Source organism: Heliangelus exortis, chromosome 3, assembly GCF_036169615.1.
Source record: "Heliangelus exortis chromosome 3, bHelExo1.hap1, whole genome shotgun sequence".
Lineage (NCBI taxonomy): Eukaryota > Metazoa > Chordata > Aves > Apodiformes > Trochilidae > Heliangelus > Heliangelus exortis.
In genome coordinates this window covers 38001617-38020927 of record NC_092424.1, presented here as the reverse complement: position 1 = coordinate 38020927, position 19311 = coordinate 38001617, and the positions used below count along the sequence as shown (strand labels likewise).

Here is a 19311-nt window from a genome sequence, read left to right as displayed (position 1 = left end):
TTATAGCAAACAAATCCCTAGTGGAAGCCTCAATTATTAACCAATTGTTCTGTACTCATGCTACTAATAGTTTCAGGCTCCAAATCTTGATAAAAGCAGAGCTTAATCTTCATAGTGTGTGACACAGCATTTGGATCTCAGCATAGGCTGTAGTGTCAAGACCTGAGAGTGTAAATTAGGATCTAAGTATTACTGTTGGTTTCCATTACCACTGATGATAATATTGCAAGACCCCTTTGGGTTCAAATAGTGGTCATAATATGCACATATGCAAATTTGAAAGATGTTAAGCTCTAGAGGGAAATTGTAGTCTTGCTACAGAAATTACACATGCTTAGATCTATTTAAAAGTATAAGTGGAGTCTGTATGAATTAGGAACAGGGCTGACAGAAACTTCTGTGGTCAATGATCTCTCCATTAGACGATTACACCTCTGGAACATTGAATTACCTAGATGTTAACTAAAGCTAATGATTTTTTCTTTCTTCATCACAAAAAAATTGCAGAAACCCCCCACTTTTTTATTGAAATGCAACTTTCTGCAAAAGGAATCTGCTTTCTTCATATATTATCTTAATAACAACAAGTGTTCGTTTCTTAACTAGCTCAAGTTTGGTCTTAAACCAAAGTCCTGTCTTAAAAATTTGTAGTAACTTCTTTATGTGGTATGATTTCTGGATAACGAGTTCATAGCTTAGCCAGCTGTTCCTGAGAAACAAAGCACATTGAAATGTGACAAACCAAAAACTCTGCTAGAAAAGCAAATGCTATTTCATTTCATGCAAGTCATAATTTTAAGAATTCTGTCAATTATGCATAATTTTATTCCTTCTCTTTGTTCTCTAAATTTCCTGTATCTGGTAGTAATGGTCTGTATCAAAACTTTATTTTCCCATCCACCTTCAGATCTCATTACAAAATTTTAAATGGGAGGAGGAAAACTGAGATATTGGCAGTTTGAAAATTGAAATATTTAATTTTAGATGTTTCCTGGTATTCCAGCTAATAATTGTTTTTCAAATCTTTTGGCAGATGATGCTAACGAAGAAGGGACTGAGCTGAGTGAGGAGACAGGTGAGTAAACAATATTTTATGCTAAAATGTACCATTTCTCTGAAGCATCAACCAAACTGAAAGAATTCCTGAAACTATTTTTGTTGGTTGTGATAAGCAGTGCCAATCATTTATTGTCTATGTTATAACAGTCATCTCTATGTTTTAAATGACACAGGGTAAACCACCCCTGACAATAAATAGTACACAGCAGGCATGGCTGAGTCTACCTTTCATCATCTGTAATGAGCCTCTGCATGATATCCGGTAGCTTTTTATTAAGAACTAGTTTGAACATGAATGGAAAATAATTAAAATGATGCAGTCTCTTTGTCTGTAAAAAGGTGTGAATAGAGCAATTCTTGAGTCATTTGCGATTTCATATGGTAGCAAAACTCTCTGGCTAGCTCCTAAATACATTGAACTTCAATGGATAGTATTTCAGAGGAATTTTTTTCCTGGTCCTCTTAGTTTGCTTTTTAAAGTAAGTGTCAAAGCTTAGGGTTTGTGGGTATCGATAGACTTGAAATAGAAATGATGGATAGGTGGAAAGGAAAGAAATATCTGAGTGGCAAAAAAAAACAAAACAGGACAGGGACAGAGGGAGACTCTCCCATGAGGACAAAAGCTTCCAGTCAGAAGGTTTCTGCTAGTTTCTCTAGAGAGCTTCATCCACTTAATTGTCTTGATCAGGCTTTGTGTAGCAGACTTTGACTACAGCACCTTGTATTACTTTCCCTGTTGACCTTCGCCTCGATGCTCTCAGCAGACATCTGTTCTGTATGACTTCTGTACAGTGGAAGACTTCCTTTTATACACAGCATAGCTCCCCCTACTCTTTTCCTCTGCCTCTCCTTCCTAACCAGCCAGTGCCCATCTGTGACAGTGCACTAGGCACTTGCCTTGTCACTTGGATCTCTTTAACCGTCATGACTGAGAACTTCCAGTTCTTCTCTTATGGAAAGATACAGGATCAGGAAAGAGAGCCGCATGGAGAAACACGGAGATGAACCAGCCAGAAAAGAGCTAAAACCTCTTGAAGCAGTATGTTGGCTGATAAAATTGGGAAGATTGTCCTAAAGACAGTGATTTATGCAGCCAGTTAATTGGCTTAGGAATTAGAAATACTTGAAGAATGGTGCATATGGATAGACATGAAAACATGGATATCCACAGATAGATATGTGTTACGCTGATGGATTAACGCATTCTTTTATGGCTCTTCTGACCTGTTGGTTTTATTATATAGAGTTATAATTACTTATTGGTATCAAGATTACTGGATAGGAACTTTAAGAAATTTTAATATGATTAGTGTGATTGATGTAGTTGCACATACATACTTAAATGTAGAAAAACGAAGACTGTCATTATACCACAAATATTTGCCAGAGATTAACCTACAGTTGAATTTGCAGTATTCATCTAGCATTTCAAATTTCATTTTTTACAGTTATCATGACATGTATACTTTTATAAGCTCAATTATTTGCATTTTTGTCTGCTTGCTTTTATGATTATGCAAATTACATTGATTTTTTTTAAAAAGCATTTTAAATTGGAATTAAAAGGAAGTACATTTCTACTTATTAGCCAGTCTCTTCTTCCTTGCCTTGTTTTCTTTAAAGCTTCATTAATTCAAGTGAAGCTACATAGATGCTCTGGCAAATTATCACTGAATTAAGTAATTTCAGGAAGATATTTCCCTACTTTGTACACATGAATTAGATGAGATCATAGCTTCCCTCACAGGTTTGCCCATAGGGTTCTATGGGCTTCAAACAGCATGTACTTGGTTATTTCTTTGTGTCTTGGAGACCATTTGGGGATCAGTGCATTGATTCTCATTGATTATACATCAGTGCATCAATATCCACATAGCTAAAGAGACATTTTACTTCCTTGCTATATCTGCTCCAGTAGTGGGGCAGTTGTACAAGTTATGTCATTTTGACCTATTTTTGTATGGTCTTTTCAATAATTGTAGGGTGCATTTGAGGGAACTATAAATACATACATAATTTCTGCATTAAGGGGAATTGTTTGAAGGATCTCTGCTTTTTACTCTTGCAAGGCAAAAGCAGAGTAGCAGTGTGGACTCACCTCTTCAAGATATCAATTGAACAGTCATTCTTCATTCCATTTGACTTCATGGGTCATGACTCCAGTAGATGGAGTCAGCAGTTGGTACCTATACTGGTGACCCTGGGTTTTGAGCTGTCCATATCTGGTCTGCTTTGGGGTTATTTCTGTTTCTTCTGCCTTTGGCAGAGATTAAGATACTCTCAATTTCACCCAAATTCCTATGCCTTCAGCTTCCTGTTGGTTGGATGTTTCTGAGGGCAAATATTCGACCAAGAGAAAGCACAGAGAAATACTACAGACACAAATGAGAATCATTGTATCTGTAGCAATTTCTGTTTGAAGAATGTAGTAGAGTGAGGTGGAGCTAACAGAATAGGTCCTAATCAAAACCTGGTGGCATGAATTAGAGGAAAAAAAATGATCCTGGTCTGGTGTCTGCTGAAGTCAGTACGTGTATATCCATTGATTTCAGTGCACACCAGATTAGGCCTTGAGAACAGCTACAGAATTAAATGGGAGTAAGGAATAACAGATGACCAAATGCGTGTTATTATGAAAGTAATCTGTCATGTGTTTCTACCACCTTGAAGTGCAAATATCTCATTATGTGTAGAAATGCCTTTTTTCCTATGATTTCTCTTCAATATAAATAAGGAAATATCTCAATGACATCTGTCAGATAATCTACATTAATATCTTAATCAATACTAAAAAATCAACAAGCATGAATGATCATTTTAGCGAGTTAACCACATAACGTCACTGCATATATTGGATGTACTAGAATAAGAAAAACTTTAAAAAATAAAAAGAATCTAGTCTAGTCATTAAATATACCTTCTCCGGACCACTGCGTTAATGGTTTTTGACTAATTTTAACCCATCAGTTTGTTATTCTGGATGCTGTAACCTGTGGCAGCTGCTGACTTAGTGCCATTGAATTCAAAGCACTTTGATGTTATACATCTTACAGTTTGCTGTTAGAACAGCTTGAATCACAAGGGCAGATATACTAATAGTGGGTATGGACCTGTGCAGTTCTACATTTCAGCTTTCCTTTATGAATTATTTCCTACATAAGTACAGAGAAGGACCAAATGAGCTAACAGTCTTGTCTACATTTAATTCAGTGATTTAGCACAGCAGAATCATGATGCCTAATGTTTTAAGCTCCATTAAGGGAAGATTATGCTAAACTTTAACTTGTGAAGGACTTCGCTTTTATACTTGTAGATGCACTTTTCTGTGCTCAGAAGCATGCAAAATAAGGCCTAATACTGCCATAATTGTGTGCACAATTGCAGTGATTGCATATGGGAATTATAGAAGCAGGTGGCAGTATAAGAAGCACTATCCAGATTCCTTCACAATACCATTGCATTATTATACACTGACACAAATTAATTCTCTTACCAATGGCAAAAACAAACAACAACAACAACAAAACACTGCATACAGAGAAAAGAATTTTAGTTTTGGATCTACATTGTCACTCAAACCTATTCAACTTCAATCTCTGCCAGGTACCAAAACCTGCTGTTTATTCCGTTTCCATCCTGAGCATTGTAACTAATTACCTACTCATTATTTCAGAATCCACAGCTAGATAGGATGGAGGATGCAGGATCTTGTTCACACTGGCAAAGAAAGCCCTATTATGAAGAATACTGTATAAATACAGATTTTCATTGTACATTACACTGTGTGCAAGCTCTTGTACTTGAACGTGTTTTCCTTGGAGGGAGGCTTTCTCTTTTTTTCTTAGATGGAAATAGCAATCACTTGTAACCAGGGAGATCTGGAAGTTGTGAGGGATTTTGGGAATAGCTTGCTTGGAGACACACTGTGAGATTTAAGTGGCTTGTTGACCCTCTGAATTATCCTATAAAGAAGAATAATTTCTCCCAGTGTTAGAGCTCAGAAACCTTTTTGCACAGATGATCACGATTAGAAAAGCTTTTAATACAGTCAGTTCAGACACCTGTCTAGGTGAGCTGTTTTTAAACAGAAATTTGCAGACAGAATTTCTGTAATATTTGGCTAAGTGTTCTGAAAGACATGCACATGGGAGATATATATAATGAAGAGCAGAAAGGGTTAAGAGTTCTATTTTGACCATAATACTATGATATTATTTTGAAGCTTGCACAAATTCTTTTCTGTCTCTGGAATGAGGGAGATCTGATAAAAACCAGTGAAATTGTGATTGAAATCTTGTTCTCTTGAGACAGTGCCTCTACATCTTTTTGTGAGCATTTTAAGGTTCTTTATAGAATGCAAAAAGATAATTTCTTTTGAGATAGTAGCAATTCAGATTTCTCTGAATGTAAGCCTCCTCCCTCTCTGTCTTTGTGCTGTCAATTAAGATGTTGGTTGTATTATCTAATGTATTCAGATACTCCTGAAAGACCTGACTGGACATTTGCACTTAAACTTGATTGACATTTTACTTGTGGGACTGGAGGAAGTCTCACAGATTGGTTAGATGATAAAATTCATCACTGGAGGAGTGAAGGTTGATTGAAACACTCCTATTGATTCCATTCCCTGATGTCAATCATCAACCAAAAAAAGGGAGCATAGCATGTAGTTCACAGTGGCATTAGAATCAAAGAATCCATACATCAGCATGGTCCACTATAAATATTCAAGTCATTTTTTTAAAAACAAATTACAGTGTTGCCAGGAATCATCTTTAAAAGCCTGGTTATTCTTGGGATCTCTCTTTTGTATTGATATTTTTGTTGAACTCTCACAATTTCTCCTAAGTAACCCCTTTGAAGTGTTGACGAAGTGTGTCTTTATTTGGTGGGTTTTGTTATTATTTTACCCTATAGTATTTCTTGTGGTTACTCTTGTTTTCTCACTTTATAGAAATTAATTCAACTTGGTTTTCTCAAAATAATCCATTTGATCTTTAAATTCACATGAGCAAATGTGATGACATGACACATGACATGTCCTATGTTAAGTGCTGTCAGGCAAGGTCTACCTCCTGATGAGAAGCCTAACCTCAAATTATAGTTTGCTTTGCAGTAACTCATTTACTGATCACTAAGATCACTTCATGCTCTGAACTATATGGAATTCTATAATGAAACAGAAATTCAGTTCTAGAAGAAATTTTAAGGACAGTATTAACCTTGACTTTTTTGGGGGGAGTAATGCTCATTCCTTAAAATTAAGCAATTGAGATGGAATTTGATGACTCACACAGAGACCTCCATTTCTGAAGTTTTGCTGACATTTTGAGCTGTTGCTTTATGTCAATTCCTGCTCATCTTTTATATCTGTGGCTCTTCTTTTTGAATTTAGGAACAGTAGAATAACCAGTTTCCTAGGAGGGCTGACAGAGTTTTCTGGCCAATGATTCACTCCCTTTTCATCTTTTGAATATTCCCCTTGACCCTGCACGTTCCCTTTCCACATCTTCACTTCTTTCAAATCTCCTGTTTGGAAACCTCTGGCACTTTTGTTCCAGGTATATGTAGTTGTGGAAGGGTGGGAAATAAAAGGATAGTATCTACATCTCATAGCAGAGCTGAGTCCTTTTATGAGAACGGGGTATCTGATTGCTGAGAGCTGTTTGAAAATCCAGTGACACACACAGTAGATGATTGCCTGGGGTATGTATGACTGCAGAAAAGATGAGAGCTTTCAGAATACATAAGCAATTTATAATACACAGGTGGATAGCTTCCCCACCCCCCAGCTGCTAATTAGCTGATCAATTTGAGGTAATGCCATGATTTTTCTTTTGATACATCATGGCAATAGGGGTAAATCAAGAAGGCCATGTCATCTTGAAAATCCTGCTTACAAATGCCCAAAATTGCTTTCCAGCACACACAAAAGATTGTTTTCTTTAGGCTTCTCGTTCACCCAAGCCCTCAGAGTGCCAAAGGGAATCGGGAGGTTTGACAGAAAGCCAAATGATAGAAAGTCATTTCCCCATCACAGCTGAATAGGTTCAATAGGTGCCATGAATTCAGTTTTAGTTGTCTGCCATTTTCTGCTCTCCCATTTAGGCAATAATATTTGAAGAATGTTTTAATTCCTGAAACTCCTTTTATTAAATGTCTTAATTTACAAATACCTTTTATGCTTAATTTCCGGCTTGGCATCCCCTTTGTACAAATAGGTTTTATGTGTTACCATTTTATACCTTGAAGTCTATTTTAAAAAAAAACAGTCATTTCGTTCTATATGTTAAAATGACGGGATATCTTGAAATGTTGTAGAAAAAGTTCCTAATTTTTAAAGTTTAACCAACTGATACTCAACACTCTGAACTGCAGTCCCTACAAATAGAGGACAGCTTGGACTTTACTGGCCTCAATTATAGTTTTTACTCAAGAGATTTTCCTTTTCCTCTATCTTCCCTTTGCTTTCTAACTGAAGGTTGTTCAACCAGAACATTTCTATCTCATAAAGCTTTCATTTCCTTAACTTTACTTCACTATCAAACTTGCTTCCCTACCTTTCATTTCTTTACCAATTTCAGTCAATATTCATTTAGCACTGTGTTATAACATTGAATGGAGAATTGAGCTGACAGAGAAAAATCATTTTGTTCGTATTATTTCTCCACAGTTCCATAATGCAGTATAATATATATTATATTAAAACTATAAATTAAAACATTAATAATTTTTTTATTTCTGAAGAGATTAAGAGCTTGTGAAGAAATAGATTATTTTAGTGTGAGCTTTCTCCATTGCTGTCATGTGAAAGTTAGAGAAAGTTCAGTCCAAGCTGAATGATGCCTGCTATGGCTTTTATAAAAGATTATGCAGTAACTAGTTTTATTAATAGAAAGATAGACATCAGGTACTGAATGGAGTTCTGAGATAAAATGTGTTCATAGTTGCAGGATCACACATGGTAATATCTGATACACTAATACAATTTCAAACTGATACATTTTTTTTAATTTTTAAAGAAGGATTGGAACAAAAAGGCCATTCTCCATCTCCAACAAAGAGCAAAGCAGAGCAGCCTGAGGACCTGCAAGTTAATGCTGAAGGTAGGTGCTCTGACAATTTTTTAGAGCTGTTAATCAGTTTTGCATTTGGGGGGAGGGAGTTTTACTCCAAATTCTTGTGAAAGAATGGGAAAACATCCATCTAGGAATGTTGTTTGCACACACTTCAAAAGTTCCTTTGGGTCTAGATCATGAGATTAATTTTTCTGAAGTATATTTCTTGTCAAGCTAGGTTCAGAATTACAAATGCTATTTTTATATGATGGGCTACTAATTATTGCTGGTATAAAATGAGAAAATGTTTGTTTTACCTCTAACATGCTCTGACCTTACATAATTAATAATAGAATGTGGAATGCATGTTATGCAAGGCTTGGGTCATAGTCTGGTTGGTTACATTTGCCATGTAAATCAGCTACATGCTGCAAAACACAGAGCAATAAAATTCTTGCTTCCCTTTTCTCCAAGGATTTTTTCCTGTATCCCTGTCCACTAACAGTGTTTATGGCTATAGACCTATCCAGTGTATTACATCTATCAAGGGTCAGAAGTCACAGGTGCTTAACGTTATGACTATAGTGCTGTTCTTGTAAGAGGGGTTTCCTTCACTTGAGTCTTCACAGAGCAACTTTTTCATGTGTGCGGAGGTAAACGTGGTCTATGTTGTTGTAAGATTGGATCAAAGTTGTTTTTTTTTAATCTGTATCTCCTAGGGAGAGTTGTTAAAAGATGTTAACATCAAAGACTTATATTCAGAGTGCAGAGTTTCACAATGCTTTTATATGTGTGGAAGAGCAAAACACTCCAATGCTGGAGAATTCCCCTTATGTGAAATAGTTAAAAGGATAAACCTTAATCTTTAATCCATGACAGTTCCTTATCATGGATTCTCTTTGACCTAATGTTCCTCAAATGACATGGCTCATTCTGCACCTCAACCGGCGGCTCCACGATCTTCATCATTTTGACCCAGCACTGTGCACACAGCTCCTAAAATATTCTGAATGGGGTATAGTGTGAGTTATAAAGAGCAGAAAAATGTTAACATCTATCACTTTAAGTAACTGCTAGAAACATCCTGTCACTAACATTGTGACTGGTCGTTAATGGCAAGTACTTAAGGCAATAGCTGTCATCTCCTGGAAGGTGTGGAGGAACCCAAGAAATCTCATCCTGACTGGTCTTCTTTCCTTTCATGCTACAGTAAACCCAGCTGAAATTAAAATACTGATTTCGTGTTCTGATTGGAACAGAGTTCAGTGGTGACACATCACATGTCAATTTGTATGCAGACTAAATGGCATGTGGATTGTGATGTCATATTCCATACTCCTAAATAGGCAAAACAAAAGTTTTAGTTATATATTTCAATACTGAGTGTGGGTAAAAGCTTTTATTGTATCGCTGTCAAAAAAAAAAAAACCCAAAACAACCCAAAAACAGCTTGTAAGGCTTTTCTGCCACTAGAAAAATAACTGATGTTGTTCCACTATTTCTGTGGCTTTCTAGATACAGCTTCCCAGTTTATTATGCCTGTCCGTGTTTTCTGGTGACCTACAGTTCACTTTGTGGAGCACAAACAAATGCATTGGAAGGGTGAAGTAAATAGCATGGCAATAGAACGATTGCATTACCCTCGAGCTGTAAAATGCCTGAACTCCTTGAATTTGGTGCCATACAGTAGATTTTGCTGATGCAGAATTGAGGCGGATAACACATAATCACTGCTGTAGAATTAAATCTGTCTGGTGACAGAGTCCTCTTCTCCTTAGGCAGGAATGAGGCCTGTAATGTTTAGGGTTGAAAGTTGAAATTTAGACTTGATGGTGGTTGTCATGGGAAAAAAAAAAAAAAAAAAGGTAATTAAAGTGTTTGCTGAGGGAGGCTGGGGAAGAAACCTGGATCAGATTTCTGTGGAATTACCTGTGCCTCTGTTCCTCTGTTTTGAAGAGGAGTCAAGCCATTAAGCTTTAGACACTGAATTCCTATAAAGTTGCTGAGTGGGTAAAGTCTAATGTAACACACCTGTGAGCCATTCCCATTTAAATAAATGGGATTTGCACACATTTGTCTGAGAATAGGATTTAGTTTCTACTGTTCTAATTATTAGCTGTTGGTTTTGACTAACTAAAAGAACTTTTAAAATGGAGTCCTGAAGATTACAAAAGCTATGAAAATGTGACATAAACCACAACTACATTTCTGAGTAATTTTATTTAGGTAGGAGCTTGTCTTCACTTTCAAAAACTGTATTTTTTTTTTTTTTTCATTTTTAAAGGACTTCTGAGTAGCTAATGTGTATAAATAGTCTCAAATAAAACAAAAGAAATCCAAACTCTACTTGAGGTCAACTATGTTGAATTTTCTTCATGGTAAAACTGAGTGCTTTGTGTCCAGCGTATTTTAACTTTGGAATTGTTTACATGCTTTAGGTACTCCAAATTAAAAAAAAAAAAAAAAAAGGAGAAAGTATAAAAAAACCAAAAAAAAACCCCAATCCATAGCTTTTACCAATAAAAGCAAGTCCAAAGATATGCATATTTAACATAAGATATTATTTTCCTGTAGCCAACATGACCAGTTATAAAATCTTTTACAAATACACACTGAGCCACAGTAAGATCCAGATATTTTTTTCCTCTGCTTAGTTGTCAGTGTCCTTTTAGATTGAACTTTCTATTTTAACAGCCTCATGCATGCCCTTGTGGCAGTCTGTAAAAACTAGTCCACTGAGTTCAGTAATATTACTGCTGTAATATTTTTCTCCAGCCCACCAAGCTGATTCATTGGCTCAAGGTAATGGAGCAATATCTTTTCAGTGCATGTAAAAATCTCCACAGAAGATCATGGAAAGTAGGCTTCTTCATTATTACCCTCTCTGCAATCAAGGAAAGTCGAATAAGTGGCTCTATGTAAGAAGCTTGTTTCGCAGTAAGCTAAAATAAACACTTGACGTGCTAATGAAAGCAATTTTATACTGCACCTCTAAAGTATTAATGGTGTCTGTTATTATGCTATTAGATATATTGTTCCCTGCCTACGGACCATTAATAGAAAAAAACAAGTGTGAACTGCATAGCAGATTCTCCTGTCAATGGTTGTATTCGGTAGTTTTTCATTGTAGTGTAGGTTGTTGTCTGGGGAAATGAATAGATACATGGAGAAATATTCTTTAGTCCCAGGTTCCCTGCAGTATTTTAGATTTGACATGTGCAAACATACAGTGTAATTTTCTTCTTCCCCCCCTCCTCCCCCTCCCCTGTCCTGGGAAAGTAAAATCAGCTGGTGATAATTTTGCCTTTCCCCTTGGTCAGGTGCACTCAGTGATTGAGTGATTGTAAAGTTTCAGGTGAGAAAAATGTTTGGCTCTAAACAAAATGTAGCATGTCTTACTTCACTAGCTTAAAAACACAATCCTGAAGTAATTACATAGACAAAAAAATGGCAGTACTCCTCACAGTGTAGTGGCCATGAGTTAGCACAAATGTCATAGGTCACCTGTCCTCATCCTTGCTGGTTGTCACCAAGCAAAAGCAAATTATTTTTACCAAAGTCTTATAAAACAAAAATTTTAAATATTTCTCATTTCTCTTAGATGCCTCACCGAATGTCGTCCTGTATGTGCTGAATGGTGAGGTGTGTGCAGTAGATTTTCTTGATACTGGGAGAAGAAAACTGCCCTTTGCTTCCTTATGGGATTTCTCAGCAAAATATAACATGGAGCCTACCCAAGAGCTGCCCCATCCATTCCCATGGCCTCAAAGATGACAAATACATCTAACAGCAGAGCATAAATCCCTGATCCTTCTTCTCCTCCAGGAGAAAGATAATCAATCCATGCAGCAAAAACCATTTCTGGGCCTCCCGAGGTTAGGCTCCTCCTTTCCCTCTCTCAAGGGGTTGTGAAGACAGAATTAGAGCTCTGCAAGTTGTTTTGCTTCATCTCTTCTCATAAGCTTCTTCCAAAATGAATGATCAGATCCTTCCTGATAGATTGATTGATCTTATGTGTTTACCTTAGCTGAGGCTATTGTACATGTGAGTTGCTGTTCTGTTGGAATTGTTCATCCAAGATGAACTTTGCTTGCTATTCACTTGGTGGAAACAGAATATTTTGATGGATAAGCCAGGAAGGTCACAATGAATACAAATCACCTTAAAGATAGTTGGTAGAATTTGTTCCTCCTTTGCCTGATGGGGTCATCAGATTATCAACCCCTGATCTTTCAAGGGCCCCATCAAATGTCTGAAATTTTGCTTGGCAGTGTCAGGAATAGAGACTCATCAGCAGGCTGATGCCCCACTCAGAACTGGTAGTACTCCATCCACAAGTAACATCAGTCTAGTGATTGTGCTGCATAGTAGAAATGAGGCAAAATGAAGTTACATCTTATCATGATAACCCATTGGTTCAGCAGGTCATGGCTCACTGAGAGGGAGACACCCTGACTCCTCATCCCTTCTCTTATAATATTTTTGCCCAATGACAAAAAGCATACAGTCTTGGGAACAGAAAATAAAACTAATTTTATAGCCTAGTCCTTTAATTGTGAGGCTAATGTAAGGCTTCCCTTTCCTTGTTCCCATTTATAGACCTAAATTTTTTGCAATTTTGCTGGTTACTCCCTGGCTATATATAGAGGGATATTGTCACTCCCTGGCTATATACAGAGGGATATTGTGTATGCACTGACAGAAATCAACAGTGCTTGGCTTCTTTTGCTTTCTTTCTAGGTGGGCTTAATCCTCCCTGGGGCTGGGGTATTGCATGCAGCAGCTGCTGTTACCATTACACAGCAATGTTCTGAAAATCTTTTCTAGGGTCTTCTAACACTGTGCTGGCCTGATTATATCTCTCTTTGAGGTATGGATTAATATTAAGTAGATTTGACTTCTGATTAGCTTTTAAATGTTCCTCAGTTTATAGCAAGCAATTCTTTTATCATTTGAAAAATTGTAGCTACATTTCTTTTTTGCATCCCACAGTGCAGTAATATTCAACAGCAAATTTCTGGTCCACTCATAATCTACTAAAAATTAACATCTAGACACATAATTATACTTCAAAAACACACACTGTCTTATTCAGCCTTAAAAGTGCTACTTCTTATTAAGATAGCTTAGAAGTAACTGTATTCTTTTTGCCACCAAGACAAATCCTTAAATAAAATTAAGATGAAGTACTAGAGAAGAAATTCACTGGGAAGCATGTGTATCAAACCTATCTGTAAAATGTTTCACCATAATGCAGATTGGTTATGTCTAACGTGATGCTATTAACCCCTGTCCACTTCAGTTGATAGCTTCTTTTTTCATTTCTCTTTTGAAATCCACCATCTGTCTTGACTGATTATAGCTCTCAAAATATTGGGTGACAGCTTTCCACCTGTCCAGGGGAAAAACAAGATGTTATCTGTATTTTTATTTGTATTTGCTCTCCAAGCAAACCCTTCTTAGGAGATTCTTTTCATTGCTGAAGTGGATTATACTGTTTTGTTAAGTTGCCATGCAGTGGCTACACAAGACAACTTTCAAAATGCAGCTTATTTTGGCTTCCATGGCTGCCTCACAATCCTATTGCATTGACCATTTACCTATTTGGGGTTTCTTTTAGCAGGCAAATGTACATGTGTGTAAACTGTACCAGGCAAACAGTTGTAGTTCCTGTTCTCACACTAGATGCTTCAGAGCAGATTTTATTTCTCCTGAGATGTCCTAAGGTGAAAAATACTGAGTTACTAAAGTCACTAATGCAATGCTGTCAGGGAAGAATTATGCAAAGTGACAAACCAGAATACCTGCAGGGGACTCATCTTTCAAGGAATTAATTTCTCATTTCTGACCATGATGTGAATAACAGTAAACTCCTGTGATTATTCAGTGCATGTTTATATTCCCATTTTATGGTTTTTAAACAAGTGTAATCTCCTGTATGGCTTCTCTGGACATTTCTTCTCTTTGTTACATTGCAGCACCACATGATTTGGTGATCTGTATGCAAAAAAAAAAATTGAAATACGTCTCATCTTTTATTTTGACTGTGGTTTGGAAAAGAAGCTGTGCCACAGTCCTTAAGAGTGTGCAGTTACCTAGTCCCTGAGGTGCACTGAGAAAGTATGAACAAATAGTAAAATGAAGCAATAACAGTAAAATTTGTGATTGTATCGTGCACCTTCCTCATACGTGATCCCTTTCTGTCTCTGTCTCTTAGACAGGGCTGCCTGTAGGGCTGGCAGTCAGGACTCCTCCATTCTGCTCTGAGCTCTGACTCGCCTTGCTCTTCAACATGTGTCAGCTCACCTGAGTGAATTCTGTCCACTTTTGTTTACTATGATAACAGTGATAATACCTGTGCAGCACCATGAGTGTGTTTTTTTCATCAAGATGCCAATTGTATCATTGTCCTTTGTGCAGGCTGTGGACGGTGTCTGGGCAGTGATGTCCATGTTCTGGTTGTACTGGAGAACTCTGGCTTCCAGGAGATGTCTGCTTTCTTTTGTTTTGAACAGTCACCGTTGTTGCAGGTTGTCAGAAGTAGCAATGATCAGGATCTTGGGCATGGAAATTTTAGGTGTCTCTTGCTAGGCACCTGTATTGCAAAATCTGAGTCACACTGTAAGTCAGGCAGAAGAGCTACACCCTGTTCCCACAAAGTGCCCAGCAATGTTATGCATGAAGTGGGTGCTTGTGTCTTCCAAGCACCTATTTTGATGCTGTAGCTGTTGTCCCCTGGTTCTTCTCTAGCCTGGAAGTGTATAATGAAGCCCAATTACTTGCCTTGTGATCCAAGGAGGAGTGAGGCAAGGGGAACACGCCTAGTGATGACTTCACTGGGCTTTAGATTAGGCTCCTATATTTCTCAGGATGTTTAATAAGTGAAATACAATAGTGTTATTTTTAACCTCTGAGATAATCCCCATGAGCGAGTTTTCTCATTCTTTTCCCACAGTCCCTGACAATTCTTGACAAAATGCTGCATGAAAATGAAAACCTGTTATTTATTACCCTGACAACTTCGCTAGGCTGGGTGCATCCACAGCAGCGCGCTCAGCTCTGCAGTGTCTGCAGTGAGGGAAATTGTTGAAGCAGCACTGAGGGAAGTAGTATCATAACTCCATTAAACAATTAATGCAATACCTCTTTAGTAACCTTTCGTAAAATTTACCCCAAAGGAGTTATATACAAGTGGTGATTAAAACTGACCTAAATCATAATTTAATTAAAAGAAATTAAAATGCAAGCTGAAAATGTTCGGTAACCTCAGGCCATCACCCTAATGATTCATTCTAATGTGTTTGTAGTTCCACAATAATAGCCGTTGTGTCTATGTGCTTTCTGTTTTATGTCTGGTATCTTTTTGCCACTGGAACAGTCTGAAAATGGTTGCAGGCTGTATGATCTTGAGTGTGTATCTGGATATACGTGTTCTTTCTTCTCACATATTAGGAGTTTCACTGAAGTCAGCATATCTGCTCCTGTGTGCAGAATGATCCTTGTAGGATCAAGGCCTATATTTTTAATTTTCTCATTAATTAGTTTCCCTGTTATCCTAGAAGGACCTTCACATCATTAGTATGATTACCATGGCAATATTTTTGTGCTGTAAAAAAAGATAATTCAAGAGCGGCATCCTTTATCTGCCGGATCTTGGTTTGCATTTGCATTTGTCACAGAAGCGAGGCCTAGCTTGGAGGGAGATTTACAGGCAAGAGATATTGGGAGATGGGAGAGATTCACAGTCAATGCCCACCCAGGGAACCAGGGGATGCACCCAGATTTGCATGCCATGTGCCATGCAGGGATGTAACAGAGTCAAACCTGGTGCTTGGGGATGTGGCACATACACACATGTCTAAGAGTGGCAAACAAGATGTGAGCCTGGGGTGTTGGCCCTCTGTGTCTCTTGTTTCTACTCCAGGAAGGAGAAGGTTGTTTGAAGGAACTCTGTTGACACATTATGGATGATATAAGTACAGTACACTTTCTCCATAGTAAAAACAATTTTATTATCAAGAACATCTATGTTGAAAAGGTAGAAGTAGACTGGTTTGTACTGGTTATGCAAAATTCTGTCTTTTACCTACAAATATGTTATCTGCAATTCTGGTTTTTTTCTGGAAAATGTCTTTTTTATATCAGTTTTTAAGATGCCTTTTGCACCACACTTTGAGGTACTGACTTTAGGCTCAGCTCTAGGTACATCACTGACTGCTCGTGAAAAAAGGAACTACTGAAGAAGAGAAGCTGTGTGAATGTACCTGGCACTTACTTAGTTCTGAAATGGGACAAGCCAATAGGCCATCAGGCTATTGAGATTTTTTACTTGGAATGTTTGTTGCAAGAACAGTAAAAGATGTAAAAAGCCAAGTGCCTCGAGGCTCTTGCAGAGAAAATGGGAAGAATATTAAAACCTGCTCTGGTACTGCTGCTGCGAGTTTGTCCTCTGATCTTTCATAGGGATCCCGTTCTAGCCCTCTCCCTTCTGACTGCTGGCTTTTTATTTATATCATCTGCTTTATTTTGGGGTTGTTCCTGCAGCTGGCATGTCAATGTCCATGCTAAATACCTCTCCTTAACATCAAGTGGTCAGGCACTTGCAGGGTGTCCCGTTTTCTGGTTTAGTTAGAAGTGCTGCTTGCTCTGCCAGCTTACTGAGCATGCTGATTGATCACTCTTTAGCCTGTTTTCTACCAAATATAAATGAGGGTATATATTGCTGCGGGGGGAGGAATGGGATTTTCTTGCTGACCCCAAAGAAAAAGGCCAAGAGGAGAGAGCCAGTGCTGATTAGGCAGTAGTAAGCTTGGTGAGGGAAAGAAAATATATGGCCAGAAGTAGGTAATTTAGTGCCTAATGGGCTTATTTTGTATGTATGGTGCTACTGTAATTCTCAAACTCTGTTGTTTTCTTTTTTTTTTTTTTTTTTTTTTTTTTGTCAACTGACTGCCATGCTGGATAAAAGAAACAGATGTTGCCATTCATCTTTTGATGTGTCTCAAAATCTTTTACCTTTGCTGGCCTAAAATGACATGACATGTCATTCACAACTTTTTTCCTGTCTCCTTTGGAGTAAGTTACAGATTGCTGTTCAATTACTAGTATAATAGAAAAGCAGATATTTTGAGGACAGTTTTCACCTAAAGGAAGTGCAATAGCCAATTGCCATAGTAGTGGAAAGAGAAGGATAGCAGAAGCCATCCAATGGAAAAGACATTTTTATTATTAATAATGTCATGGGGAAAGCTCAAGGGAAATGTACTGGGTCTGGCTTTTCTGCCTGGAGAAAAGGAGAGCCAGGGATGAATAAAAATATGGTGAAAAACTGCTTTGCTGCTCTTTTAAAATATGTTTCCAGCGCTTTGCCTTGAGCAAGTGCTACTTAAAGCCTTTCCCAGCTCCAGTGGAGAGCAATAATTACAGAAAGACTCTTCATCAGTCGAAGATACTTAGTGAGAGGCATATTAGAAAGGGTTTTTTTAAAAAACATTAAAAAAATGTTTGTCAGATGCTTTGGGATTAGTCACTTCTCCACCCTATAGTTTGCTTTCATATTGGTGTATTCATACTCTGCTTCCTCCCTTTCTCCTGAGATGAAGAGGTTCTTCAGGCCAAGCAGAGCTTAACTCTTCCTTCTGCAAGTAATTTACTTGAGGATCACTTGTCCACTCTTAATTTTTTGGCATTTCCTTTTCTCTAATTCTGTCGAAATCACTTGGCAGGCACAACATGTACTTCCAAAATGCCGATCAAGATTAATTTTCATGTCACGATCTAGTTAGTCTGTTGGACTAGGGTCAGAGTAAAAGACTTCAAGTAGAAGTCTTCTACATTTTTCTTTCTCAAGGAACAAAATGAAGTGTTAGATGGAAAACATGTTGAGTACTCAATATATAGCACTGTAATTATTATTCTGTTATACCACTTTTAAACAGCAAATCTCCAGTGAAATAATAGACAGGGTTGACAAAAATGTAGTGATGAATATGTGCTTTATCTGATGAACGAGATGATTACCGAAACTTTTTTTTTGTAGTTTAAGTTTGTTCTGAGTAAGAGAATTAAGAAGACATATAGTCCCTTGGCAATAAATGTAAAGGAATCCTTGAAATACCTGTTTTGAGTCAAATAACTCATGCTTATAGTCATACTTATTATAATGGATGCAGAAACAAATATCACCCAGAAATGTCCTTTTACATTGTGAATGCAGTAAGGTAAATGCTGAAATGATTTTCAGTGATGTATCTGTAGTTACCATTTATGCCTGACTTGCATTTTCTGAATCTAAAGTCTTTCTATGTAAAGCAAACCATGTTGCAGTTGGCCATAATGAATTTCTTTATGCTCTGGCACCACTTGCTTCACAGTGATGCAAGTACTCTCTTTGGATGTGACCTAATGGTAGAGATTTTTCAAGTGTCACTGCTCTGTAGAACATATTGTCTTTAAAGTACTGTGCCTTTCTGCAGCTCCTAAGCTAGATGACTTTATCACTTTGAAACAAATTCGGGTGATGCAAAGGATTTTTTACCTTATTTATTAATTGCTTGATGCAAAGCTTGCAAAGTCCCAAGCCCATGTTTTTAAAGAAGAGAGAGAGGAGCAGAGAAAAGTTTGTCTTCTAGTACAGCTAACTCCCTGTTTTGCATGCAGTTCTCCTAATGTTCATGGACAGGCAGAATGCTGATTTGAAAAGAATACTTTGTGATTTCCAGGAAAGGAAAAAAACCCGTCTGGTTTTATCCAGCCATTTTGGTCATCCATGTAACGCAATTTTTTACAAGTTGGAGCTCACTAACGTGGTAAGAAATCACTGTAGTTAGTCATCCATTTAGGCTGGTTATAATGAGCACAAAAAGTTACCAAGCATGTGGGAGGCCTGAGTCCCCGCTGATGGCCATCAGCTGCTCCCTGCCCACCTCTCCCCTCTCAGTTGGGGTGTCAAAATCCTGCTCCATCTCCTCCTGAGAGCAGCTCTGAGCAGGGTCAGCCTGGAAATACTTCTCCGCTAGTTCCATCTGCTGGAAGCTGGGGTGTATTGCCTGCTGGAAAGAGGGAGGGCGTCGTATCTTTTTAGCCTTTAAATATTAGCTGAACGCAGCGTGCTACCAGATGTGTGCGTTTCCTTCTGAAAAACACGCGTTTTCTGTTTTGCTTCCATCCACCTAATTGCATTCGGGCTACTGCT

General features: G+C 37.7%; 1 protein-coding gene across 10 annotated transcripts in view; it reads left to right on the top strand.

Annotated features, from left to right (window-relative positions):
- MACROD2 (mono-ADP ribosylhydrolase 2) overlaps window positions 1–19311 on the top strand; it is an 870286-nt gene that overhangs the window by 799892 nt on the left and 51083 nt on the right. For 7 of the 10 annotated variants that reach the window (XM_071740242.1, XM_071740249.1, XM_071740246.1 and 4 more), the window contains 2 exons: window positions 1034–1075; window positions 8082–8165. In XM_071740242.1, coding sequence (XP_071596343.1) covers window positions 1034–1075; window positions 8082–8165 — 126 coding nt within the window. The remainder of the gene's footprint in view (window positions 1–1033; window positions 1076–8081; window positions 8166–19311) is intronic. The other 3 variants (XM_071740241.1, XM_071740245.1, XM_071740244.1) reach the window with 3 other exon arrangements.